This window comes from Pyxicephalus adspersus, chromosome 7 (assembly GCF_032062135.1).
Source record: "Pyxicephalus adspersus chromosome 7, UCB_Pads_2.0, whole genome shotgun sequence".
NCBI lineage: Eukaryota > Metazoa > Chordata > Amphibia > Anura > Pyxicephalidae > Pyxicephalus > Pyxicephalus adspersus.
In genome coordinates, this window is record NC_092864.1 from 47,765,907 (window position 1) to 47,787,802 (window position 21,896).

The 21,896-nt window shown below is 37.2% G+C and overlaps 1 protein-coding gene across 1 annotated transcript in view; it reads right to left on the bottom strand.

Annotated features, from left to right (window-relative positions):
• LOC140336041 (neurabin-1-like) overlaps positions 1–21,896 on the bottom strand; it is a 49,208-nt gene that overhangs the window by 22,193 nt on the left and 5,119 nt on the right. Inside the window, exons 3-10 of the mRNA XM_072419095.1 lie at positions 9,671–9,896; positions 7,381–7,447; positions 5,222–5,351; positions 4,305–4,451; positions 3,117–3,170; positions 2,272–2,501; positions 1,106–1,202; positions 8–176 (exon numbers count right to left, since the gene is read on the bottom strand). Coding sequence (XP_072275196.1) covers positions 8–176; positions 1,106–1,202; positions 2,272–2,501; positions 3,117–3,170; positions 4,305–4,451; positions 5,222–5,351; positions 7,381–7,447; positions 9,671–9,896 — 1,120 coding nt within the window. The remainder of the gene's footprint in view (positions 1–7; positions 177–1,105; positions 1,203–2,271; positions 2,502–3,116; positions 3,171–4,304; positions 4,452–5,221; positions 5,352–7,380; positions 7,448–9,670; positions 9,897–21,896) is intronic.

Consider the following 21,896-nt stretch of genomic DNA (forward strand, 5'->3'; position numbering starts at 1 on the left):
GGTTTACCAGCCACAGAACATTCCAATGTAGAGTTCTCCGTTTCAAGCTCTTCTGAGGTTTCCTCTGGAGCTGCTTCTGGATGTTCCTCACTATTCTCATAGTCACTATGGTTATTGTTGGGGACCACCTGCAGCGTTTTCTCATATGCACCAAGTCTGCTTTCAAGATTTGAAATCTGTAATAAAAAAAGTTTATTCCATTATATTATATAGATTGTTAAGACCTGCAGGACATCTAATAGCAAAAGAACAAGACCCTAACATTCGCATCTCCAGGTAAAAAATTAGATACATTAGCCCGGGTAAACCAAAAAAAAAAAAAAAAAACACAACAGTCCACTTGCTACAGTAATGTATGCTTGTTTGTGGTGCTCACCCCCAACCACTTGGGTGACCTGCAGACACTGCAACATGTCTGTAATTCAGGATTGACATTAAGCTTAGCTAGTTACAGAGTAGGCATTAAGAAAAAAAAAAAAACCCTTATGACATTATTACAGGCTGTGGTGACATACAAATCTTCCATATTAAACAGATGCATGGTGCATGACAATGGTCACACTGTACAAATCCAAATTGCAAAGATGTCAGCACTCACAAATCCTTAAAAATCTCTTTGCTGTGGTTCAATACTGATGATGCATTTTGGGGCAACAGTGGTCCCCTTTATCAAGGCAGCATGTGTGATCTTATTGTTGATTTTTATTCATTATCCTTGAAAATCTTGTGAGAAGTTTCCTCACAAAGTCTTATGCAGTTCTCTGTGACTATTTTAAGAGTTAGAAAATCATTCCTATCCATTAGTTAGGAGGCATAAGTAATGGTGTTTATTTTAGGATAGTTTTAAATGATCTACAGTGTTTTAAATATATTCTGATAGCATCATCATCTTTGTGAAATTGTTTGAATTATTAACATCACCACCTACACAACTGCTGTACTTCGGTAACTTTGAACAACAGTTCCAGAGTTGGCACAGCTATATGTGGCTTTTACCCAAAAAATAAAAAAAAAAATAAAAAAAACCACACACAAACAAACGTTCACTACAAAAAGATGACACTACCATTATGAAGTGTAAGGAAAAGAGAAAAAAATGACTTACTCTTGTTTGCAGCAAACTCATTTGTTCATTATGCCGTCTGTCTTTTTCTTTTAAGAGCTCTCGGTGCTCCTCTTCTTTCTTTTCAAATTCTATTTCTCTGAAAGGTAAAATAGAACGATTTTTTTTTCTGACAAATTGGCCTATCTATTATTGTTTTCACCCCAATGCACTCATTTTCCAAATAAATCTTATGGGATAATTGTATGAATTGTGGGTGAACATGCATGAAAAGTTTGTGACTCGTGGGATAAAATTGTAAATCTTGAGTGGATTTCTTCTATTCGTTGTATTTACACCATACCATATTTATCATTTTTTTATCTTAGAACTTATTTAGTATTATCTCAATTTAACTTGGTAGCGTTCTTCCTATAATTCTGATGAAAAGGAGCCATACCCTGAAACTCATTGCTTTATCAATCAATGTTGTCAGTATCCATTTGAACCTACTTGAGCACTTTTCTCCTAAATGGTATAACTGGTGTTTGATGTACCAACATCTTACACATAGGCCACAGTACAAGTAAACCAAAATGTGACTTGCTCTGACTGTGGCCCCTGCTGAAGATTGTTTCCTTTAAAATCATTTTGTGATCTATCAACCCTTGCCACAATTTTTATTATACTTCTTTGAAGCTTGAAGGTGTTTCACTGGATAACTACAGATGATAGTAACAGTTATAAAATTCTGTGTATATAAAAACATGATCAGTTGTCAGCACTGTGCAATACACTAAAGACGCCATGGAAAACTGGGGTTTTTGAGATCATATTCAGCTTTTTTGGCTGCCCATAGTCCTTTCAGAATTCAAAAAGAAATGGGTCGTGCCTGTTCTTCAGCTGACAAAGCTACACCACCTAAGGTCATTTTAAAACTCAGTATTTCAGTAAATATTTATGAAAGCTGCAATTATTACTATTTGATTTGCTACCAAGGTGTTATACTCCTATTCCTGGAAAAAGTCAGAGGACATATGAAACCTTATGAAATTAATTCCACTCAGTTTTGCTCACATGCCTGCACTAGGGCCTGACAGAACAGTTTTTGTTTTTAAATATATGCATCTTCAAAGAGAGTTTAATGATAAACTTGCTTTACATTATTTTTTTTATCCTTTTACCCTGTTTTTTATAAAACAGATGATTATACAGAGATGACAACTTACTTCAGCTGAAATTCTTTCAGTAATTTCTTGGCCTTTGCATATTTCTTTTCCAGTGTATCATACTGCTCCTGGGTTTCTTTTAGATGTTCATTAACAGTTTTACACAGTGCCTGAGCCTCCAGCCAGTAAGTCTCCAACTTCTTAATTTTTTCCTTGTTTTCCTCCACGGACTGCAGATATTTCAGTCGGTTTGTTTCCCAATCCAGCTTTTCTGCCTCAGCAGCTTTTATCTATAAAGTCAAAATATATTCTTTATATACAACAGGAAAGATATTTCAGTGTTAATAATTACTCTTTGTAGTGGGTAATCTGAATGGCAGATTTTTACCAATGTACACATTTACTATACAAGGGATGTCCAACTCACGAAAGCCAAATGAAGGATTTTCTGTCAGCCATTTCCTAAAATGTTATGCTGTTCATTCAAAGTCACTAAAAAATATGCAGATCTGCAGATCGTTAACCCCCTCCCCCCCCCCCTTTCCCTAGATAATTTTTGTTTAATAGAACCATTCCCTACCCTTATATGCACAGGTGAGAAAGTAAAAATGAAACTGAAGGCTCCTAAAGGACAGTCTGGACAAGTACAAAATCCAATTACTATGTGATGCACAAGCTTCATAAAGTAAACAAAACACTACACAAAATTGGTAGAATATAATAAATATATACTTTTATTGTATATAAGAATATACTTAAGTCATACTTACTAAAAGCACAATTTATGCAAGAATAAAGCAAAAGCTTTCCTAACTTATGATTTTTTTCTTTTACTAGCTCAGACCCGCACAACAATGAGAAGAAAGTCAAAACTATATCTCATAAAATAGTTAAAAATTACTTACCCTCTCTTTCAGCTGATTTACCTCAGCAGTTGTAACCGCATGTTTTAGTTGCAGCTTTAAAAAAAAAAAAATATATAAAAATATATAATAATGTATCAGAGTGGATTAAATATAGTTACAAAATAATTCAAGGTTTTTAACAGATTTTGATTTCAACATTGCCCAGAATACATGGAAAATAATATTTGGGTCAGGATAGAAAAAAATGCAGTTACAAAATGAAGGCTAGTAAGTGTCCAGCATACATATGGTATACATTATTAATATTATCAATAAACAGGATTTATATAGCACCAACATATTACGTAGCGCTGTACATTAAATAGGGATGTGTACTTTTGCAAATATTGTGGACTAAAACAGCTATTTTGGGCAGAAACCTGGAATGGAATACCAGTTACAAAACAGTGATTTTAAGCACAAATACAGACATGAGTTTACGAATAACAATGAAGTTTATCCTTTCTAAGACTCAGCTGCAGTTGAAAAAAGAAGAAAATCCTCTCTTGTTTATTGCAGTACAGGTGAATAAAAGATTTACATGCAACTGCAGGGCAGCAAGTTTCCACTATGGAGCCTCAATTAACATATCCAACCAAACCTAACCCCATATTAGCTTTTCTTCTCTTCTCCATCTATGATCAAGCAGCATTACAAAGGTTTTGAGATAATAGTTGAAATGGCACCTAACCCCTGGTGGTAATCACTGTTAAAAAGTATAGTTGACCTATCAATACAAAGCGGTAACCTAATATGTTATGGACAGGCTGTTAGTCACACAGAAGCAGCAGCACAGGTATCCCACCAGATAACTGTGCGATGCAGGACTTACTCCACATTACTAAAGTAAATCAAAATCAAATAAGGATTTTGGTTTCCCTGTAACTAGGCCAAAATAAGTTTTTTTTTTAAATTTTTATTTATTTTAATAAAAGACAAAAAAAGCATTCATCTTAGGAGGTAATAGTTCATGGCAACAGCTGTTTATAAAGTACAGGAAGAAAAAAAAAACAGTGGAAGTCATTGGATTTTTTTCCACGCATTGTGATTTTCAAAAATCAAGACCTTATTGCAAGTTGCAGTGTGAATTGCAAAGCAATTATTGTTGTGTCTTATAGTAACAAGAAGAAGAAAGTTACCAGGGTACTACATTTAATGCTATACAGAGTAGCATGCAGACTAAAGTACCTCTTTAAACTTTAAAGTCATCTGTGATGCATCCATATCTAATGATAAAGTTATTTCACTTTCTGGCAGCTCAAAAACCTCCACAGAACTGCCATGTAACTGGGATACTAGATCATCGTCCTCCTCCTCCTCTTCAAAATCTTCTTCCTGCAAACAAGATAAGTATATATGTAACAGTCTATAGATAAAACATCTATAGAAAAAACAAGCACAAGTTCTAAACATTTCCTGATATAAATTTTTGCAATGTATAACAGTTCTGAAAGATAAATACCACCACTGCTGAAATAAAGCAAATGGCAAATCAAAATTAGTTTTTTTAGCTTAGGTTCTAAACAACAAAAATTCTTTTACAACAGTTTTCCCCAATATAATGCATTCCAAAATATTTACAAATGTAAGCAGCCATCCTCAAGCCTTAGATATTAAAGAACAATATGTTTTATTATAACATCAATACTTGGAGTTACCTGCATTGACCCCCAAATAAGACAGTAATGGGCAGCCTCACTGGCTACTAAAAGAAGCTAAAAGCATTATAATAACCAGAAATTTACATTGCTAGGAAGACTCTAAATGTTCACATTTTGATGCATAACTGGGAACCCTATTAGGCCAAGTTACCACTTTAGAAGAAACCTGTGCCTAGTAAAGAATGGAAGTTGCCATTCCTGACCTGATGCTAGTTACCGGTCTGTCTTCAGTTTCAAGATACCAAGTCACAGAAACAAAAAATGCAGATCTGTAACATAAAAAGTTCAACTTACCTTCATGCCTGCCCAATGCCAACGTCATGACAGCCAAGTAACATTTTCCAGGAGAGGCCTGCGTCTGTAGCCTGCACACTCCCTCAGTATAATATTTAGGTAAATAACAATGGTATACTTAACAAAGGACATGCAAGTCATTGCCATTACCTGTCCCGTACTGCCCTCAGAGTAGTGCTGCTCGTACATCTGCTGCTGACATCTCTCCTGCTCCAGAGTCTCACTGATAAGACGTGCCACCTCACTCTGTGTTCCCGGCTTCTCTCTTCCAATAAGAAATCTAATGTAGGAAAAGCAAAACCACAAAATAAAGCAAATGCTAGAAATATTTTCAGATTCATGAGCCAGGACATTTAATAATACACAGTTTGATCACATTAGGTCATCTACAATTAAAAAAATTTTATTTAAAGCTCATGTGAATTTAAATTGTATAGGCTGACACTACTGGTATATCGGTCATCCAGCCATTGTTCTTTTGTGTCTTGACAGGACCCTGGCTACTAGGTGCAGGCACTATACAGGCCACCAGCTTCTCTCCAGTATGCTCAACTCTGCTCATCTTTTAATCCAATCTTCAAAATGTATATGTGAAATGGTAGAACTTTAATGACCAATAAAGGATTTGATATTTTACATCTATATTATAGGTAAACGCAAGGAGTAAAGAAAGTTGGAGAGGTCTGTGTACTGCACAAAATTAGGATGCAGAGCCTTTCCTTGTTACAAGGGAAATGAAGACAAGCATAGGCATCTAGAACATGGTATGCATACACCAATTTGAGTCTGCATAGGTCAGATTCTTAATGAGGCAAAAAGAGGAGCAATTCTCTTTAAAAGAGTAGAAAATTAAGGCATCACAAATGATGGCAGAGTAGGATCTTAACCAGTAATATTTTACCTTTCCAGAAGTAGGAGTAATTGTATGGCCACCCAGTATGAAGGGAGGAAATATTGTAGTTTTCAAAGGATTAACTACAGCTGCTTGGATAAGAAGTGGACATACAATGTATAAAAGAAGATCCATTTCATGATTGAATGAAATAATCGGAAAAATAAAATGAAACAATGTGGAAAACTAGCTTGTTATACATCTTTGTGGTATCTAGCACAATGACACACATGGTATAAAATGTGGTTTATTAGAATAGGTACCCTTTTCCATTGTAGGTGCTTTCGTTAGTGGACAGGGGTTATTATGGACACAGTAAATTATCGAAAGCTATGCAGAAAGTTAAGATACACGGTCTGTGTTGACATCTCCATTTCAACACCAAGTTTAAGTTCTTCATCAGTTTGTTCTACAGTAGCTCTTCTGTGAGATCAGACCAGATCAGCCTGTCCTACGGTCACACATCCCACATGCATCAATGAGCCTTAAAGAGGAAGTAAACTCAAAAGTGCCCAAAAAATAAAAAAATAAAAAAAAAAAACATCATCTTTTCCTCCTTTCAGGTTCTTTATCCTATGTCACCTGATGCAGGTGCAAGATTGGGGAAAAAACTTGCCGATATCACTGTGCATGCGTGAGATCGGCTTTTTTTCCTCCCTTTTGATGAAAAGGCTCTTTCTACGCAAGGAGCACCCAAAAGCCTCTCGGGATGCATGACATATGTATCCTGGAGGGTTTGCGCTCCAATTCATTCTCGATCGCCTGGGGGTGGTGCTGCACTAAGGGTGTTGGACTTCAAAAAAAACAAACCAACAGAACCAACATAATTTTTACCTTACAAAAAAGGGTTGTCTCACCGTTTAAGTAAAGTGAAAAATCTGAGTTTAGGTGCTTTTGTCAGCTCATGGGTTGTTTTCTTTGGACCACTTTTAGTAGGTACTTAAATTTAGGAGATTATTAGTCCCCTGCAGTTTAGCTATCACAGCTTAGTTCTTCTCAACATTAATCATATCCTTACACTTGTCCGCTTTCAACATACCCTAAAAAAAAACTTGCTGCCTAATAAATGCAACTTGTGAAAAAAAGTACTGTGTTGTATACATTTAGCTTTCATGAGATTATAGTGTTTGGTTTATGTATAAATTAAGCCTTGTTTACTTGCCTCCATCAGCATTTTGATTTAAAATATAAATATTTTGTGATTTGCTATGGAATTTGGAAGTTTAGTTTACAGTCACGTTTTGGGATGTCGGGTGAAACAGGTGAGGTGTGCAGAGCTTTGCACATAGAGCCTGAGCAAGTTTAAGAATTGGTGCTCTGAAATCACTGAATGAAATTTGAGCCAAAAGAGAAATACAATCACTAACAAACAGACTGCCTGCATAGTCCAGCCTTTATTCTACTTTGGCAAGCTTACAACTGACCATTCACCATGCACCATGCACATTTCATCTGAGAACTATTAGGAAATTTCACTTCTACATCTACAAAGCCAAGGAGCAAGAAGCAAACTATGAGGGAGGTTAAATTTTGCTCTACTGTGCCAAATTGCTTCCCTCTAAAAAAGAATAAATTGGTATTACAGCCAGGTTAAAAAAACGAAAAAAGTTTGTTTTTGTAAAGAACACAGATTTAAAGGAACGCTGGATATACTATGGCCTATATATAAGCCCTCATGCCCATTGGGTCTTGACTAAATCAGATTCCAACTTAAATTAGCCAAATTTAACTGGGGAAAAAAAAAAACTGTAAACTGTTTGCTACAGACAGCAAAGTCCATTTCCTTTCACAGAGGACCAATACATCTACAAAGAAGAAGGTCATTTTGGAACAGTTGCACATTTATAGGCTTCACCTAAAATGTTTCTTCCTTACCAGTACAAGACATTGCAAAGGTACTGAAGAGATGCGTTTCTAATTTGGTTGATTTTTATATGTGTAGATTAGTGAAAAGTTCAATACAAACTAAAGAGGCAAAAATAAGTATTTAACTACTGAAGGTATAAAGTTCTGGCAAACCTCCAAAGTATTGTAAATTCCCTGTTACCTAAGTTTTCATAGTAACAGGTTTGGATCCTGTTCACTTTTTGTTGGATCAATGCTGAATCCTGGCTTTACTTATGGGGAAAATTCTGACATGTCAAGGTAGTAACAGGGCTTGCTACAACCTATCACCCTTTACATATTACTCTATTGAGCGATCACTTCTCATCTCTGAGTTGAACCAGAGAGAGGGTCAATCAGGTGCAACCATGTAATGTAAATCATAGGAACAACTGATACCAGACTACATTTCCCAGAATTCCTGCATTACAGAAGAAGACATGTCCAAATGAGGTGGCAGTAGGTGGTGGTCAGACCTTAACGTGTTAACTAAACTAGAAGGCATGAAAGGTCATAGCTTTGTGCAAAGCTACACAAGGTTTAACAATTTTCTGAAAGTTCCAAATGTATTTATGATTTACCCCAGTTAATATGATAACTTTAAAGACAAACTAAACTCAAAAATGAATATGGCTTATTCTTAAACACTTATAGCCATTTTTATGCACCATCCTGTATCTGCTTTATGTCTATATCAGATCACAAGGCAACTAATGGTGTAAAACCACAGCTACTATGACAAAAAGTTTTAACTTAAGGCTACAAAAGTGACCTCTATCAGATAAACAAGAATTTGTACCAGTGGCAGGTTTATTGTAGATAGCAAGATTTTGAACTAGATAAGTAGCATGCCACAAACATTTGGGACTGCTAAAATCCTAGGTGACCCAATTTGAAACTACCAAGTTCATTTTCTGAATAACCTGCCCTTTTCTTTATCCAGTCCGTGCAATGGCCAATGAGAAGGCGGGGTTCATGCTCTGACAAGTCTGTATTTAGATAAAAGACTATCCTGCGTTTTGGAGCTTCTGGCATCCTTTACAGGGTATAAGCCTGAACTCTGTAAAAGTATTTATAATTTGAATGAATTTGTAAAAGTAGTTCTAAAACTTTGCATTACTACCAGGTTTCTATGGCTCCAAAATAATCACAAAGCAAGCTGTATAAAATTAGCTAGGCAGCCCATCTGTGTCACAATTACAGGAATCAAAAAGACCTAAAATTTTAAGTTGCAATCACAACAGGCCAGTAGAAGGAAGGAAAACTTATTACAGTGAAAACTTGTTAACCGGGAATTTACATTCCTTTGAAGTGATTTCTTTTCACTTCCTGTTGCATATTCACAGCTTATTTAGGTATAGTTTTTTATTTTAATCATTCCTCTATACTTAATTAGAAATATAGAATCTGTTCAGTTAATCAGTCTGTAAACGTGGTATACCCAAGGTTGTGAAAATAAAGGGAGCAATTTACACTTAAGACATCAGTGTTCAACTATCACAAGGCTTCAAACATCTTCATTTTGGAATTTTTAACAGAACATTTTAAATAAAATGAGTCCCAGTTTACAGTTTATAATTTCCCATCAGGTTTGCACAGATTAGCTGCCACACATCATGGCGCAAGCTCCATAATCAAAGAAGTTGGCAACTCTCACGCAGACATCTGTGCTGGCCAACATGTTCAATAACTATACCATTAACACTCAGGGGTCCCACGAAAAAAATGTTTGGAAAGTAGTCATCAAATGATTCACATTTTGCTTTGTGTACTTTCATTGTATACAGAAGCAAAGATTTAGCTGTTTCACCTTGGACCAATTTAGGCACACATGGGATGTTTACATTGGACCTTTGGCCGCTTGCTTGACATTTGGATTAAAGGCAGAATAAGATGTGTAGGACTAGCAATGTTACCTTTTTCTATTTCCACGGGGAAAACATCCATTTTTTCCACCCTTTTCTCCAATTCATACTCTGCAGATGCTGCCACTGGATCCACCTCATCATTACGTCTGTCATAGTCTTCATTGGAAAAGGTAGAGTATACCTTAAAAAGAGACACAAATGTATGAACAATAAATAACCGCACAAGGTAGACTTTTTGCTCTTGTTTATAGTAAATTGGTGACTAAATGTGCCATTTAACAATCAAATACAATTAGCAGGCCCCCACTGCTGATGGTGCCCAGTTTACAAAAATCCAAGCCCCATGTCGCATCACTTAGGATTTCCAACTAACTGCTCAGTAACACAGCATTGTATTGCAGTGGGATGTCTTCGGATGTTTCCTGGAACCATTAAATGTTTTTCAGGACTCAGGAGAGCAAAATGATGAAGTGGGGGTGGATGTGATAAGCAGGAGGCCTTTTTTGCTTTTAATGGACAAATTATGGTTCATCCCAAAAAGGAAAATTTTCAGCATACAGCCTGTTATCCAGACAATTATTGGATCTGTTATAGGAGCTGTAGTGTATGCCAGTTTATATTACATTGTAATATTTTACACTTGACATGTTTTAAAGAGCTACAAGCCCTTTTAAACAAAAATGCAAAAGATATCATTTTAAGAAAAGAGGAAAAACATTTTAAGACAATGGAAAGCAGGTGGGACCACTGCATGCACCAGGGGACACAGCGTACATGTTCATGACATCTCACACACCTATACTTGCTGTCCTTAGGATCTGAGTATACACTGCCTCACTGACACCTAGAACACATTGTGTACCCCATGCAGAAATCTGTGGACAGATGCAGTTAGTCTAACTGTATGCTATGCAATAATTTCAATCAATAAGGACAATGTTTGATTAGCTGGAATCACCAAAACTATGTTGAAACACTGAACTGGTCAGGGTTCCTCAGGTTTCCTCCCCCGCCCCTCCCTTTTTACGATCAATATTTCAATTAGGTAAAGTACACTGAATACTCGTAGCTGTAATACCATTTAAATTACATAGAAGAAAACTGCAGAGCATATAAGCTAACATAACTGTTTTATGTGCAACAGTTGAAGACTGAACAAAGTGGACTAAACCCACGATACTCCCCTATCTCTGTTACATTGCAAGGGTCGCCATCATTTTTTTCCTTGCTGTATGCGATTCCCAACCATCTTGGTTGGCCATCCTGGGAGGATGTAACTACCATGGAGGTGTGCTGAAGTTCGTTAATTCTTGGAATGCACAAAGGAAGCCAGGATTACCGTGTTTAACTGGCAACAGACGCTGAAAAGTTTGATTCCGGAGCGCTGATCAGGTAGGTAGGAACAGTTACTGCAGAAGGGACATTGCCTGTCCCTTTCTGCAAAAGCTACCTGCCCGAAAAGGTTGTTCACAATTTTACATTATCTACATCAGTCCCCAGCCTATGTGGTTTTACCACCAAGCCATACATAAACCAATTTGTAGCTTTTCTAATGTAGGGTCAATTACACTAACCCCGTGGATACTTTGTAGAATAATATTTTAGAACTGTGTAATGGACATTAGTGGTTATATATGCAGATATCAATAACCTTCCCAAGCCTGCACACTCAATGTAAATCTAATTTATATTATTTTGTCATTTTTATTTTAGGCCCCCACCCCTCCTTTATAAGACCTTTTGCATTTTTGACTTGTTTATTAAAACACAAAACAACATAATGTCTTAATGTTTATGAATATTTTGGAGAGTGCTGTAGCCATTTCATATCTTTAGATCCCTTCCTCCATAAATACAGTATGCCCCCACCCTAGCACAGGAAGGGTGTTACTGGCAGGATCATCAGGTGAAAAGCAAAAGGGTAAAAAAGATGCAGCCAATTAGGTTGATAAAGACAAATGCCCATTTTCTTTTCGGCACGGCATAGCACATGCTGCCAAATGACGTGCTCTGTAAATGCACACATTTCAGGATCATATTCTACTAGAATAATACAAAATAAGTATTCTGGAGGTAAAAAATGCCAAGTAACTATATTTTAAACTTCTCATGTGCTTTAAATTTTCAGAATAATTGCTACTACACAAAGATTATGCCAGAAGAGACCACACAATCCCAAACATTCAGTGTGTCTGCATTCCTTGTAGTAACACATTGTACACATTACCTTCCACTTAAATCTATATTCACATACTTATTTCAAAAGCAGATGCTGTTAGGATAGGGTTACCCTTAATGTTGGGTGAAGGAAGATAGATTTGAAAACCTCTTGCCACAGTTATGTTACGAATGGCCATGTCACAGGGATCTGGCCTAAAACCATCACTGTTTTACAAGGACAGCAAGGAAAAAAATCCAGCCTGCCATTAGGAAGTATTTCACTGAAGGTCCAGCCCCAAAAATTCAGGAGGTATTGTAAATTTAAAACTACATAAATTGGGAAGGTCTTTTCTGCACACACAATTTTGGTTTTATATATACCATACTCAAAACAGCTTTCATTTTTACCTGGTATGTCTTAAAGAAATGCCCGCCCTTGTACCCCTGGGGACTGACCACCCTTGAGTCTGAGGACTTCCTCCAAATTGAGTGATCAGAGGTCATTCCCGATTGGTTGTTCATTAGTCCACAGAGTGGATTGATGAGATGTCAGGAGGCTGCTGCACACATCAGATTTTTGCCCAAGCCATGCACAATGGTTTGTTCCATGCAATTATCTGATATGTTTAAGAGCCTTAGGACAGAATTCCTCACTATCCAACAGGTCTGCAAAGGAAGTAGTTATGAAGATTAAATGGAGGAGCTGGTTGCTTTCTTCCAAACACAAAGCTTAGTTTTCAAAGGGCAAGTGGGGCAGTTTACAAAATACAACAACACATGAAAAAAAAAAAAAAACCCAGGAGGATGGACCAGCGAGTCTTTTTCAAACCTTTACCTGCTAAGAGATCTACTTGCCCCAAAGATCTATAGAAACCCAGAATGAACTCTGCAGACAGATCATTCAATTTACAGATGTCCATCTTCACACTACCTACTGGCCAACATAGCAGTGTGACTGCTTTTGAAAACGATTTTTTTTTCAGTACTCAAGCCATTGCCATGCCGGGGGGGGACCCCAAAACGGTCCTTCTGTGTATCTGTATTGGAGCTTCAACTGAGGAAGCAACCTGTGAACTGCTCATGTACATGTGTCCGCTCTAAAGATTAGTCAGTTTCAGTATTTTACTTTAAAGCTGTACACTGCAAAATTTCTTTTTGTAAACGGATGCTCTCTTCTTGATTGAATAACATTTTTTTACTCACTCCCTTAAACCAAGGCTGCCATTGACATTATCCCTAGCCTAGGCAGCCTTGGAAAAGCAGTACATTGGCTCCTTGTGCTGCTTCTTTTTGACACACTCCGAGTTTTGTTGCACAGACACTGATGCCAAGTCACATGTGCTGAAAGTCTACAAGTAGCCAAAACTGTATTGTCAATGAGACTGCTGCACACAAAACTAGCAAAGGTCAAAAGATGCATGACGTTGTCTACAATTTCACAAGTTATTGAGGTAGAAATATAGAAACATTACCTGCCCTTTTATAAGCAAAGTTGTCCAATGGTTTAGGAGGTTTTTTTGAAGATGTATACTGGAACATGAAATAGTATTAGATCAGTTGTTTTAACCCTCCAACTAGACACACAGTTTATTTTAATAGGAAACACTGCTAGCACAAGAAGATCATATATAATAACAAAGAAGTCAGAAGAGAGCAATCAACCAAAGGAAGCTCTCACCTGTTGTACAAACTAAAGGGTGTGTTCAGTATTGTGAGCATGAACCCAGGAATGTAGACAGAGAAGGAGGAGCACATTCCATAGATATGACGTTTCTGCTACAAGGGAGAACTGTTTGCCTTTTGTATGACCGCTGCTCAGGTAGATTGAACTTTATTGTAAAGCTAACTCTGTGCTAGGTCTTTTTTGTGTTAAGTAAACCTATGATAATGGAAAAATGGAAGTCACCACTGTAGAGTTTTTTTTTTTTTTTTTATTAGATGTAGTCCCCATGGTCATCATACTCATCCTAGCTCATTAGAGAAAAGTCAACCTGAAACAAATATGCAGTACAGGATGAAGACAAAATCAGAAGGAATCCCTGAAAATTGCACTTTTATGAGAAAGAAAAATAAAAAAATTTCTATATACCTAACCTCACAGGTTCACACAACATTATTAGCCTGACATGGGCAGGAGTGAAAAAGGTGCAAATCAGACACACACAATGTACATAAAACCTGTCAAGACTGCATTACAAGAAATTGCACCAATGCAGACTTCAGGTCCGTCATGCTCATACACCACTGACTACCAGGAGAGTCAAAAATCCAGAGTGCACACACGCATGTCGAGTGTCGGGTCAAGTTCTGAAACAAGAGTGAAGACCAGACATACATACTGTATTTTCAGGCCTCATTCAAACCGCTTTAAAAAAAAGAGGCCCGACAGCTTCAAGCTATGCAGATCAGAAGTTCTGACCTAATGTTCCTTTTTTTATTAGAGTAATTACTACTGATGCTGCCATTAAGCTTCAGGTAATACTTTATCCCTATCTTTCAGCTTGTGCAAATTCCACAGGTACATCCCAGTGTTGTCAGTTTTTAAAAACCAACATTTATTCACTGTGCTGTCATGGCACTACAACTTGTTTCCTGCCATCTGCAGCGAGAAGGGTTCACGTGGGTGATCACAACAGTGCCTCGACACAAGGATTGGTCACATGCAGTTTAAGGCCACCATCACCTCCGTGCAAGGCCCCATAAGAGTTGTTTAGAGGACTGCTCACCCCAACAGAGAAGCTGCAAGAAGTCTTTTTAAAAAAACTGGAAACTGCTGCTGTGTATTGCAATTTATGAAAACTTTGAGGTTATCATTTGTTTGCTACTGTGAGAAAACTAAATTAGGATGGATCAAGGAAAGCAAAAAGAACATTTCTGAACTCGTATTAGATTTGTTTTGACCGCTGTTTAGCTTTAATGCCTATTTGTACAGTGACTCATACTTAAGTCAGAGACAGCCAAACAGCTATCATTTATATAGGGAGATCAGCAATGTGAGCCTCTCATATTTCTCTGATGACAGGTTTCCCTTAACATGTGCTGAATAAACCCAAGAGATGAACACTTTATTATAGGCTTGATTTTTTTTTTGCAAAACTTTTGAGAACCTCACTGATCTTCATTACACATTACAGTGGCATTTGTCTAAACCCCGATTTACACCACCTACTAAATTCTACAGCTTGTGTTTTGCAGCAAGAGTGTAAGCCGTTGCTAAGGAATACCTCGGCTATGGCGTACAATGCCTCTTTCTTTACCAAAAGCCTCTTAGTAAAAAGAAGCCAAGCAAATCCCAAATGATATGCTCACACAGCCAGCATGCTTCTTCAGAAACGAGACCTAATTGGGAAAAAAATTGCAGTGCAGATGTCCTCTGAAGTATCAGCAACATAGCTGGGAATACTAGAGGAGGAGGGAATACAAACAAACATTCACAAAGTTCCCCATGTCCAAATTCATGATTCCAGCTCTGTCCACCTCTAGTAAGATGACAGAGAATCTGTGGGGCTCCTGGGTTATGCCGCTACACTGAGCACATCCATGACAACCAAATGCATTGAAAGTATGTGTGACCTACACAGTTCACTGCAACACAAAGACCTGAAAGTCGGTTCCTGAAGTGTTAAAGAAAAAAAATGTTTGCCGCTGTGGCATTTTTAGGAGTTTAGGAATTGTGTGTTTGGCAGACAGTCTGAAGATTTCCAGGCCAGAGCATTCAGGAGTCTTTTCATACAGTGGTGTGCCAGCACTGGGACCTCGGTGTCTTGGGGCATGAGCAAGAAAAGAACAAACATTTCCAGAGAGTGGTACGCAATGTCAGGAAAGAAGGTGGATAGGGTACATTTATGAGAGCAGATTTATAGCTAAAAATCACACAAAAAAAAAAAAAAAAAAAAAAAGAAAAATACATAATTTAACACATTTTTCTTCATAAAACAAGCAAGCAGGCTTCTGTTTAATACAGCAACTGTAAGAAACAGTTACATTAATATGGAATTCAACTTAAGAAAAAACACTTAACTTCACCAAGGATAATAGAGAACAGTGTACAACTATAAAACTTTAAAATTAAAACAAAAGTTTTTAGGCTAAGTGAATATTAACAGAGTTTTAGTCAATGTATCCAATTAATCACCAGAGTAGTAAGGTTTCAATGATCTCTGTCATCAAATGGGTTAACTGATCCTGTCATTATTGTACTTCACAGAGTTTTTTTTTACAAAGTAAGTTTAGAGCTGTGTGTTAAAAATACCTGTGATGACTGAGTAAAAATATCCTTCATATGAAAGCCAATAAATATCCTCAGAATAACCAGATAGAGCAAAGAGTACAGTACACTGGGATTGATGGACTATGGCTCTGATCCTGCTTCAAATAACATGTAAACAGTCAGACAATGGGCTTGTTGTCATTTGTTACCCAATACAGGCAGAGTCCCTGCTCTGCAAAAGAGAAAGCTCAAAAGAAAAGAACTATTGAATCATGCAGCCAGCTTAAAAGCTTCTCTTCCACTTTGTAATGTAGATAGGAAGGTAGTACAGAAACCAAACCAGGGCAAACAGGTGTGTAAGTCTTGTACAATGGCTTTGCAATTATCACAACAGTGTTTTTAGATCAGGGAAATCTCCCCAATTGGACATAAGAATATCAATGTTTTTACTCCTAAACAAAACAAAGACTTTATGTGAAAAAAGTATATATACCTTTTTAAAAACAAAACTATTTTATGTGTATAGCAAAACAAATAGTCGGCTTCTGAAAGGAAGATTTGCAGTAATTTTGTGACCAAATATTCCATCAATAGCTATTAGAGTTGGATAATGATTGTTGTATACAACTATTCATCTTTATATTGGCCTTTTACATTAAAAAGGGCATATATTTATCCAAGCATTTACAGGTGGTGGTGAACAATTGGTGCGGGGTGCCAGAAATGAACTCCTGCACATCTGCATCATCTCAGCCTGGCCAACCAAAATGGCTGAAGGTTGATATTTAGAAAAAGAAGAAAAAAATTTGGTGGTGCGCTGCAATGGAACAAGGACAGGTGGCTATTGTTGGTTCTACAGAACTGCTGTAAGAATATGCTCAAACCAAGCAACTGTGATTTGAGAAATGTGCTAATTGAATACAACAGCAGACTCTCCTCAGAACCAGCTCTGAAGATTAGCTAATCATAAAGCTAGCACTCTATTATGCCAATACCAATTTGCTGGCAGTCTGGGTCACTTGGGGTATGATTTGCAGCTTTATTGTCCAAGAGTAAGGCTAAGTACAAACAGCTGCACAATGCACCCCGCTGCACTCTCATCTATTCACTTGCATGGCTTGTGGACTCACCAGGACAATGGACGCCGAGCGCTGTACACACACACACACACACACACACACATTGGTTCTCGTCCAATATCAGCCCTGAGCCAATTATCGGACGAGAACCATTGCACAGCCTAAGGTTTAAAAGGTGGTTGTTGGTGGTTAATGTATTGAATGTGAGTAGATTTATGTAACTGATCGGATTTGCCCCCCGCTGCGTTTTCTCTCTCCTTTATATATACCCTTCTTTTGATTTACAAAGAAAAATGAAAATACTCCATTCGGTTCCATTTGGTTATACACTATGCTGTTTATGGTTTTATTATTGCACTTTACATGTAAAAATGTACAATTGTTGTAAAATTTTGACCCATACTGTACGATTTTTATTTTTTGTATGAACCTTGATGTTTTTTCACAATAAAAATTTTTTGGGGAAAAAAAAAAAAGTAGTTGTCGATTGCCAACTTTACTGCAGTTAGTCTTCAACATGGTTCTGGGCTCCGGGCGTGATTGCCTAACAATTATGGCAAAAGCTCTTCCACATCAACTAAAATTTGTTCCACTTTAAATCACAAATAAAAAATTAATACACGGAGCCAACATCAGAGCAGGGAAAAACAAAAAAAAGGAAAAGTAGTAAAAAAAAAAAAAAGTAGAAAGTTGCCTTTGGATCAAAGCATATATAGCATACATCAAAACAATTAACAAGCTAATAAAAGTTAATAGACTATAAATTAGAGGAAAACTAGACTAATAACAAGAGTAACAAATCAGACATATATTATGGAGCTTTTCTCTTCATAAAAGAGAAGAAAGGCTCCCTGGCTAAAACAAAGACCCCTAAATAACTATTTGGATCAAGCAGGGCAAAACCATCTGAAAGTACAGATTTAGAATGATGTGCAGTGAAAGCACTTTGTGAATTCCCTGTAATTTGGGGATTGACTACAGAAAAAGTTCTTAAGTCTACTACAGGTCCCTACACACTCATTACCACAAAACACCCTGTTATTTTCTTGTAGGAGACAGATTTAACTGTTAACAGTAAAACAATACCAAATGTATTCAAGCACAAATACAAAACAACAAAGCACTCGCCTATACAATGAGTTGGTAATCCGTAAATAAATCTATTTTTTCTTTTCCAAGTGGCAAAATAGTAATGGACTTAGAGTTTCAGAAAGCAACATTTTTGGTTATTGTATACACAGGAGCACCTTAGTATGAATGTAAATGCAAAGAACAAATCCCCCCAAAAGCAAACATGATCACAGATCATGCTAACTTTTGTTAGGTAGTAGAAGCATTTTTCTGGGGGCTGTTAGCCTTCAGAGACGAATTTAAAATTGACAATATTTCTGAAGATAAATTGAAGAGAAGAGAAGGGTTGGAGGTCTACTTTAAACTACTTTCAAAAGGCTTTCATGATTGTTGTGATCAGTAATCCGAGCTGACACACTTAGCACAGATTCTACATTAGAAGCAGCTACATAAACATTGCACAGACATCAAAGGTGGGAATCCATATTATTGTTGTGAACAGACAATGCAAGGAGGACATACATACAAAGGCATCTGGGAAATACACAGTCACAGCACACAATTAAATGCTTAGATTTCCCTTTACAGGCAAATCATAAGGTTTGTTCTCAAGTGTTTACACTTGCAGATGCGGAGATCTTCCCAAACAGTAAAAGCAATTTTCATGGGCTTGTCATAGAATCTGTAGAGAAACAAATATTTGCCCAGATAATGTGGTCAGGGCAGTGGTGCCCTGGATTTTTTGAATGGTGACCATAGGTTGTCAGTCCCCAAGAGCCTCACCTAGCTTGAACACGTGAAAAAGACCCTGTCAAAAAACATTGTTGCATGGTGTGTGACAGCATTAATTAGTAGGAGTTTAATCATCTTTAGGTTAATTGGTATTTGAACTCTCTTCTAGGTGTCTTGTTGCCACCTTTTGAACTTGGTTGTAGTATTTTGGGTAGATTTGTTCAGACCTGTTTATGTGTAGAAGTGTTCCCTATTAAAAAATAAAAGTCCAAATCCAGCTCCTCTATTACATCATGCCAACTCACGGAGTTGGAGCGAGGCTTTTTTCCTGGCTCACACTTAAGCAGTTCTAAAATAATGAAAGAATGCTTGCCACAGAGGTCCCATTTTCCCCTTGTCAGTAGGTCAAAGAAAGCATAGGAACTCCATAAACAGGAACAAAATAGCCTTGTTTACTAAACCTGCCAAAACGTTTTGTAGCTGGCTAAGTAGCCAATGCAGCCATCATATCCTAATGTTAGCCAAAGCACATGCTCTCTACAATATTAGCTCCAAGATTATACAATACGTTTAGTATACGATAGTCTTTCCAATCATTGTCACATCCCTGTGCTGTGGCCAGCATAAATGTTTAATAAAGTTCCTCTCCATCAGAAAAAAAAAAACCTATAGTCCTAATCAACACCTAACCAAATGGCAGTAATGTCTGCAGGCCACTTGAGTCAATGAGAAGGTAAAAAGGTCATCGGCTTGTTTAGATAAAATAAATAGATAGCTATTGCTTCCCCAAGATGAAAGGCCAGAATACAAATGCATAAATGTACAAGCCTAAATGCCAATAATAGCGTAATCAGCAGTTGGTTTGGGCTATCTAATGACTGCAACATGAATCACACTTCACCCACTGTGTTACCTCCCTGGCCAATTAAAAGTCTTGGATATTCTAAACTTTTCCTAACTCCATTTCTATCCACCCAGGAGATCCAAATGTTAGTGTTCACCTTCTTCTGCTGTATTCTATAAAATAACTAAACATCCAAGGCTATGTACAAATGCTAGATCAGTGTTTCTCTACCTTTTTAACATGAGGGAACCCCTTGAAATAACTTTCAGTTCTTCAGCGAACCTCCTGCTATAATCACTATATCCACAGCGCATAGTACATTAGTGTGGTGGTCAGTAGGAAGAATGTCTCTTACAATGCTGGTCAGTGGGAATAATGTCACCCTTAAAGCTAGCCAAAAAGATTGGTATCTATTAAACCGACCCGGGAGACACAAATTGCTCAACGAAACCCCTAGCAACCTCTAGAAGAACCCTAGAGTTCCACAAAACCCTGACCAAGAAACCCTGTACTAGATGATTGTTGCCAGAGATGAACACAAATATAACGTGTGCATAGTTGTCCCTAGACGTTATTCATCATCCTAGGGAAGTACAACGGTTGTTCATTGTTATGGAGATTACCACCACAGGTGCCCCCCACAGAACTGAACAACGATGTGTGTGCAGTTCTATGCAGAAAGAGTTTCCCAAGGCGTGTACATAGCCTGATAGTCGGAATAAGAAACCCTTTTATTTGGCACAGCAGATAAGATATTGGTAGATAGCCTTTTATACTCTACCAAAAACAAAATGTCATGTTTTAGGTGATCTCAAAGGAGGATCTTAGACAGAAAATCAATACAAATAGCAACAAGCAAGAGAAAGTAGTAAAGTGTGCTTGGGTTCAGCACACAGACAGTTTTCTTGTTTACAGAGCAAACTTTTACATATTTAGAGAATACCCTCCAACAGCTCATAACACAGAGAAACTGCCAGTTCAATGTCCAAATTAAATCATGAAAAGTCATGCTTGGTCCCCTGCAGTCTTATCTCCTGAGATTTCTCTGCTGGTTTATAAATACAATCAATCAGTGGCCCTATTGACAAACAGTAAGAATTAGGAAATTGGAAAGAACAAAAGCTAGATAAGTCAAGCTAACTTTTTAAGTCAAGATCTGCAAGAAACTTTAGCTGTTTGGATCTATAGATAAACCTTTGCCGACATGGGGGAACCTTGAAATGACTTTCAGGTCGTTAGGGAACCCCTGCTATAATTACTATAGCCAGAGCTCACAGTGCATTAGCATGGGGATCAGTAGAAACAATGTCTCTTACATTGCTGCCCTATGGGAAGAATGTCACCCAAAGATCATTGGTGTGGATTAAAATGACCTGGGAGTCACAAGTTACTCATTCCTCAAAGATCCCCTGGCAACCTTTGGAGCAACCGTAGTTGAGAAACACTGCTCTAGATCTACAGAATATTTTCATTCAGCTTTACCCAAAGTTTACCAATTATTTTCTCACTATGCTCAGTTTAAAATGCCCAGGTTTTTCACAAGTTTACTTTATCCACAGAAAAATCTCAGTAATACAAAAATAAACAAAAAGACCAAATAAAATAGGGTTACCATAGCAACAATCCCTGCCAGTTTATGTGTGCGTGGTAAGAGAATGCAGTGTTCTTTCCAATCATACATTTTATTTTATCAAATTTCACAGCGGCTTGAATGCAAGTGGTTTCGTATAACTTAATGTAAGAAAAAAAAAAAAAAAAAAAACACAAAAATTGCAGCTGCCTTTTACGGAGATGTTCAGCTTAACAATTTAAGTAACAACTGGGATTTCTGCAGAAAAAGACCAAACATTTTTTGAGATCATACCTGTGTTTGTAATGAAATTCAGAATTAAAAAAAAAAAAATACAGAAGGTCAGGATCACACCATTAGGCTGCAATTTTTTTTAAGGTTCAATAAGGTTGTGAAGAGGACCTGTTTGAAATATTGATATTCTAAAATTATACACATCAAACTTTTGCTGGATGCTGCAGGAATATTCATAAAAGCACACAAATTGTAAATGAGACTTTCAATAGCCCCTATCA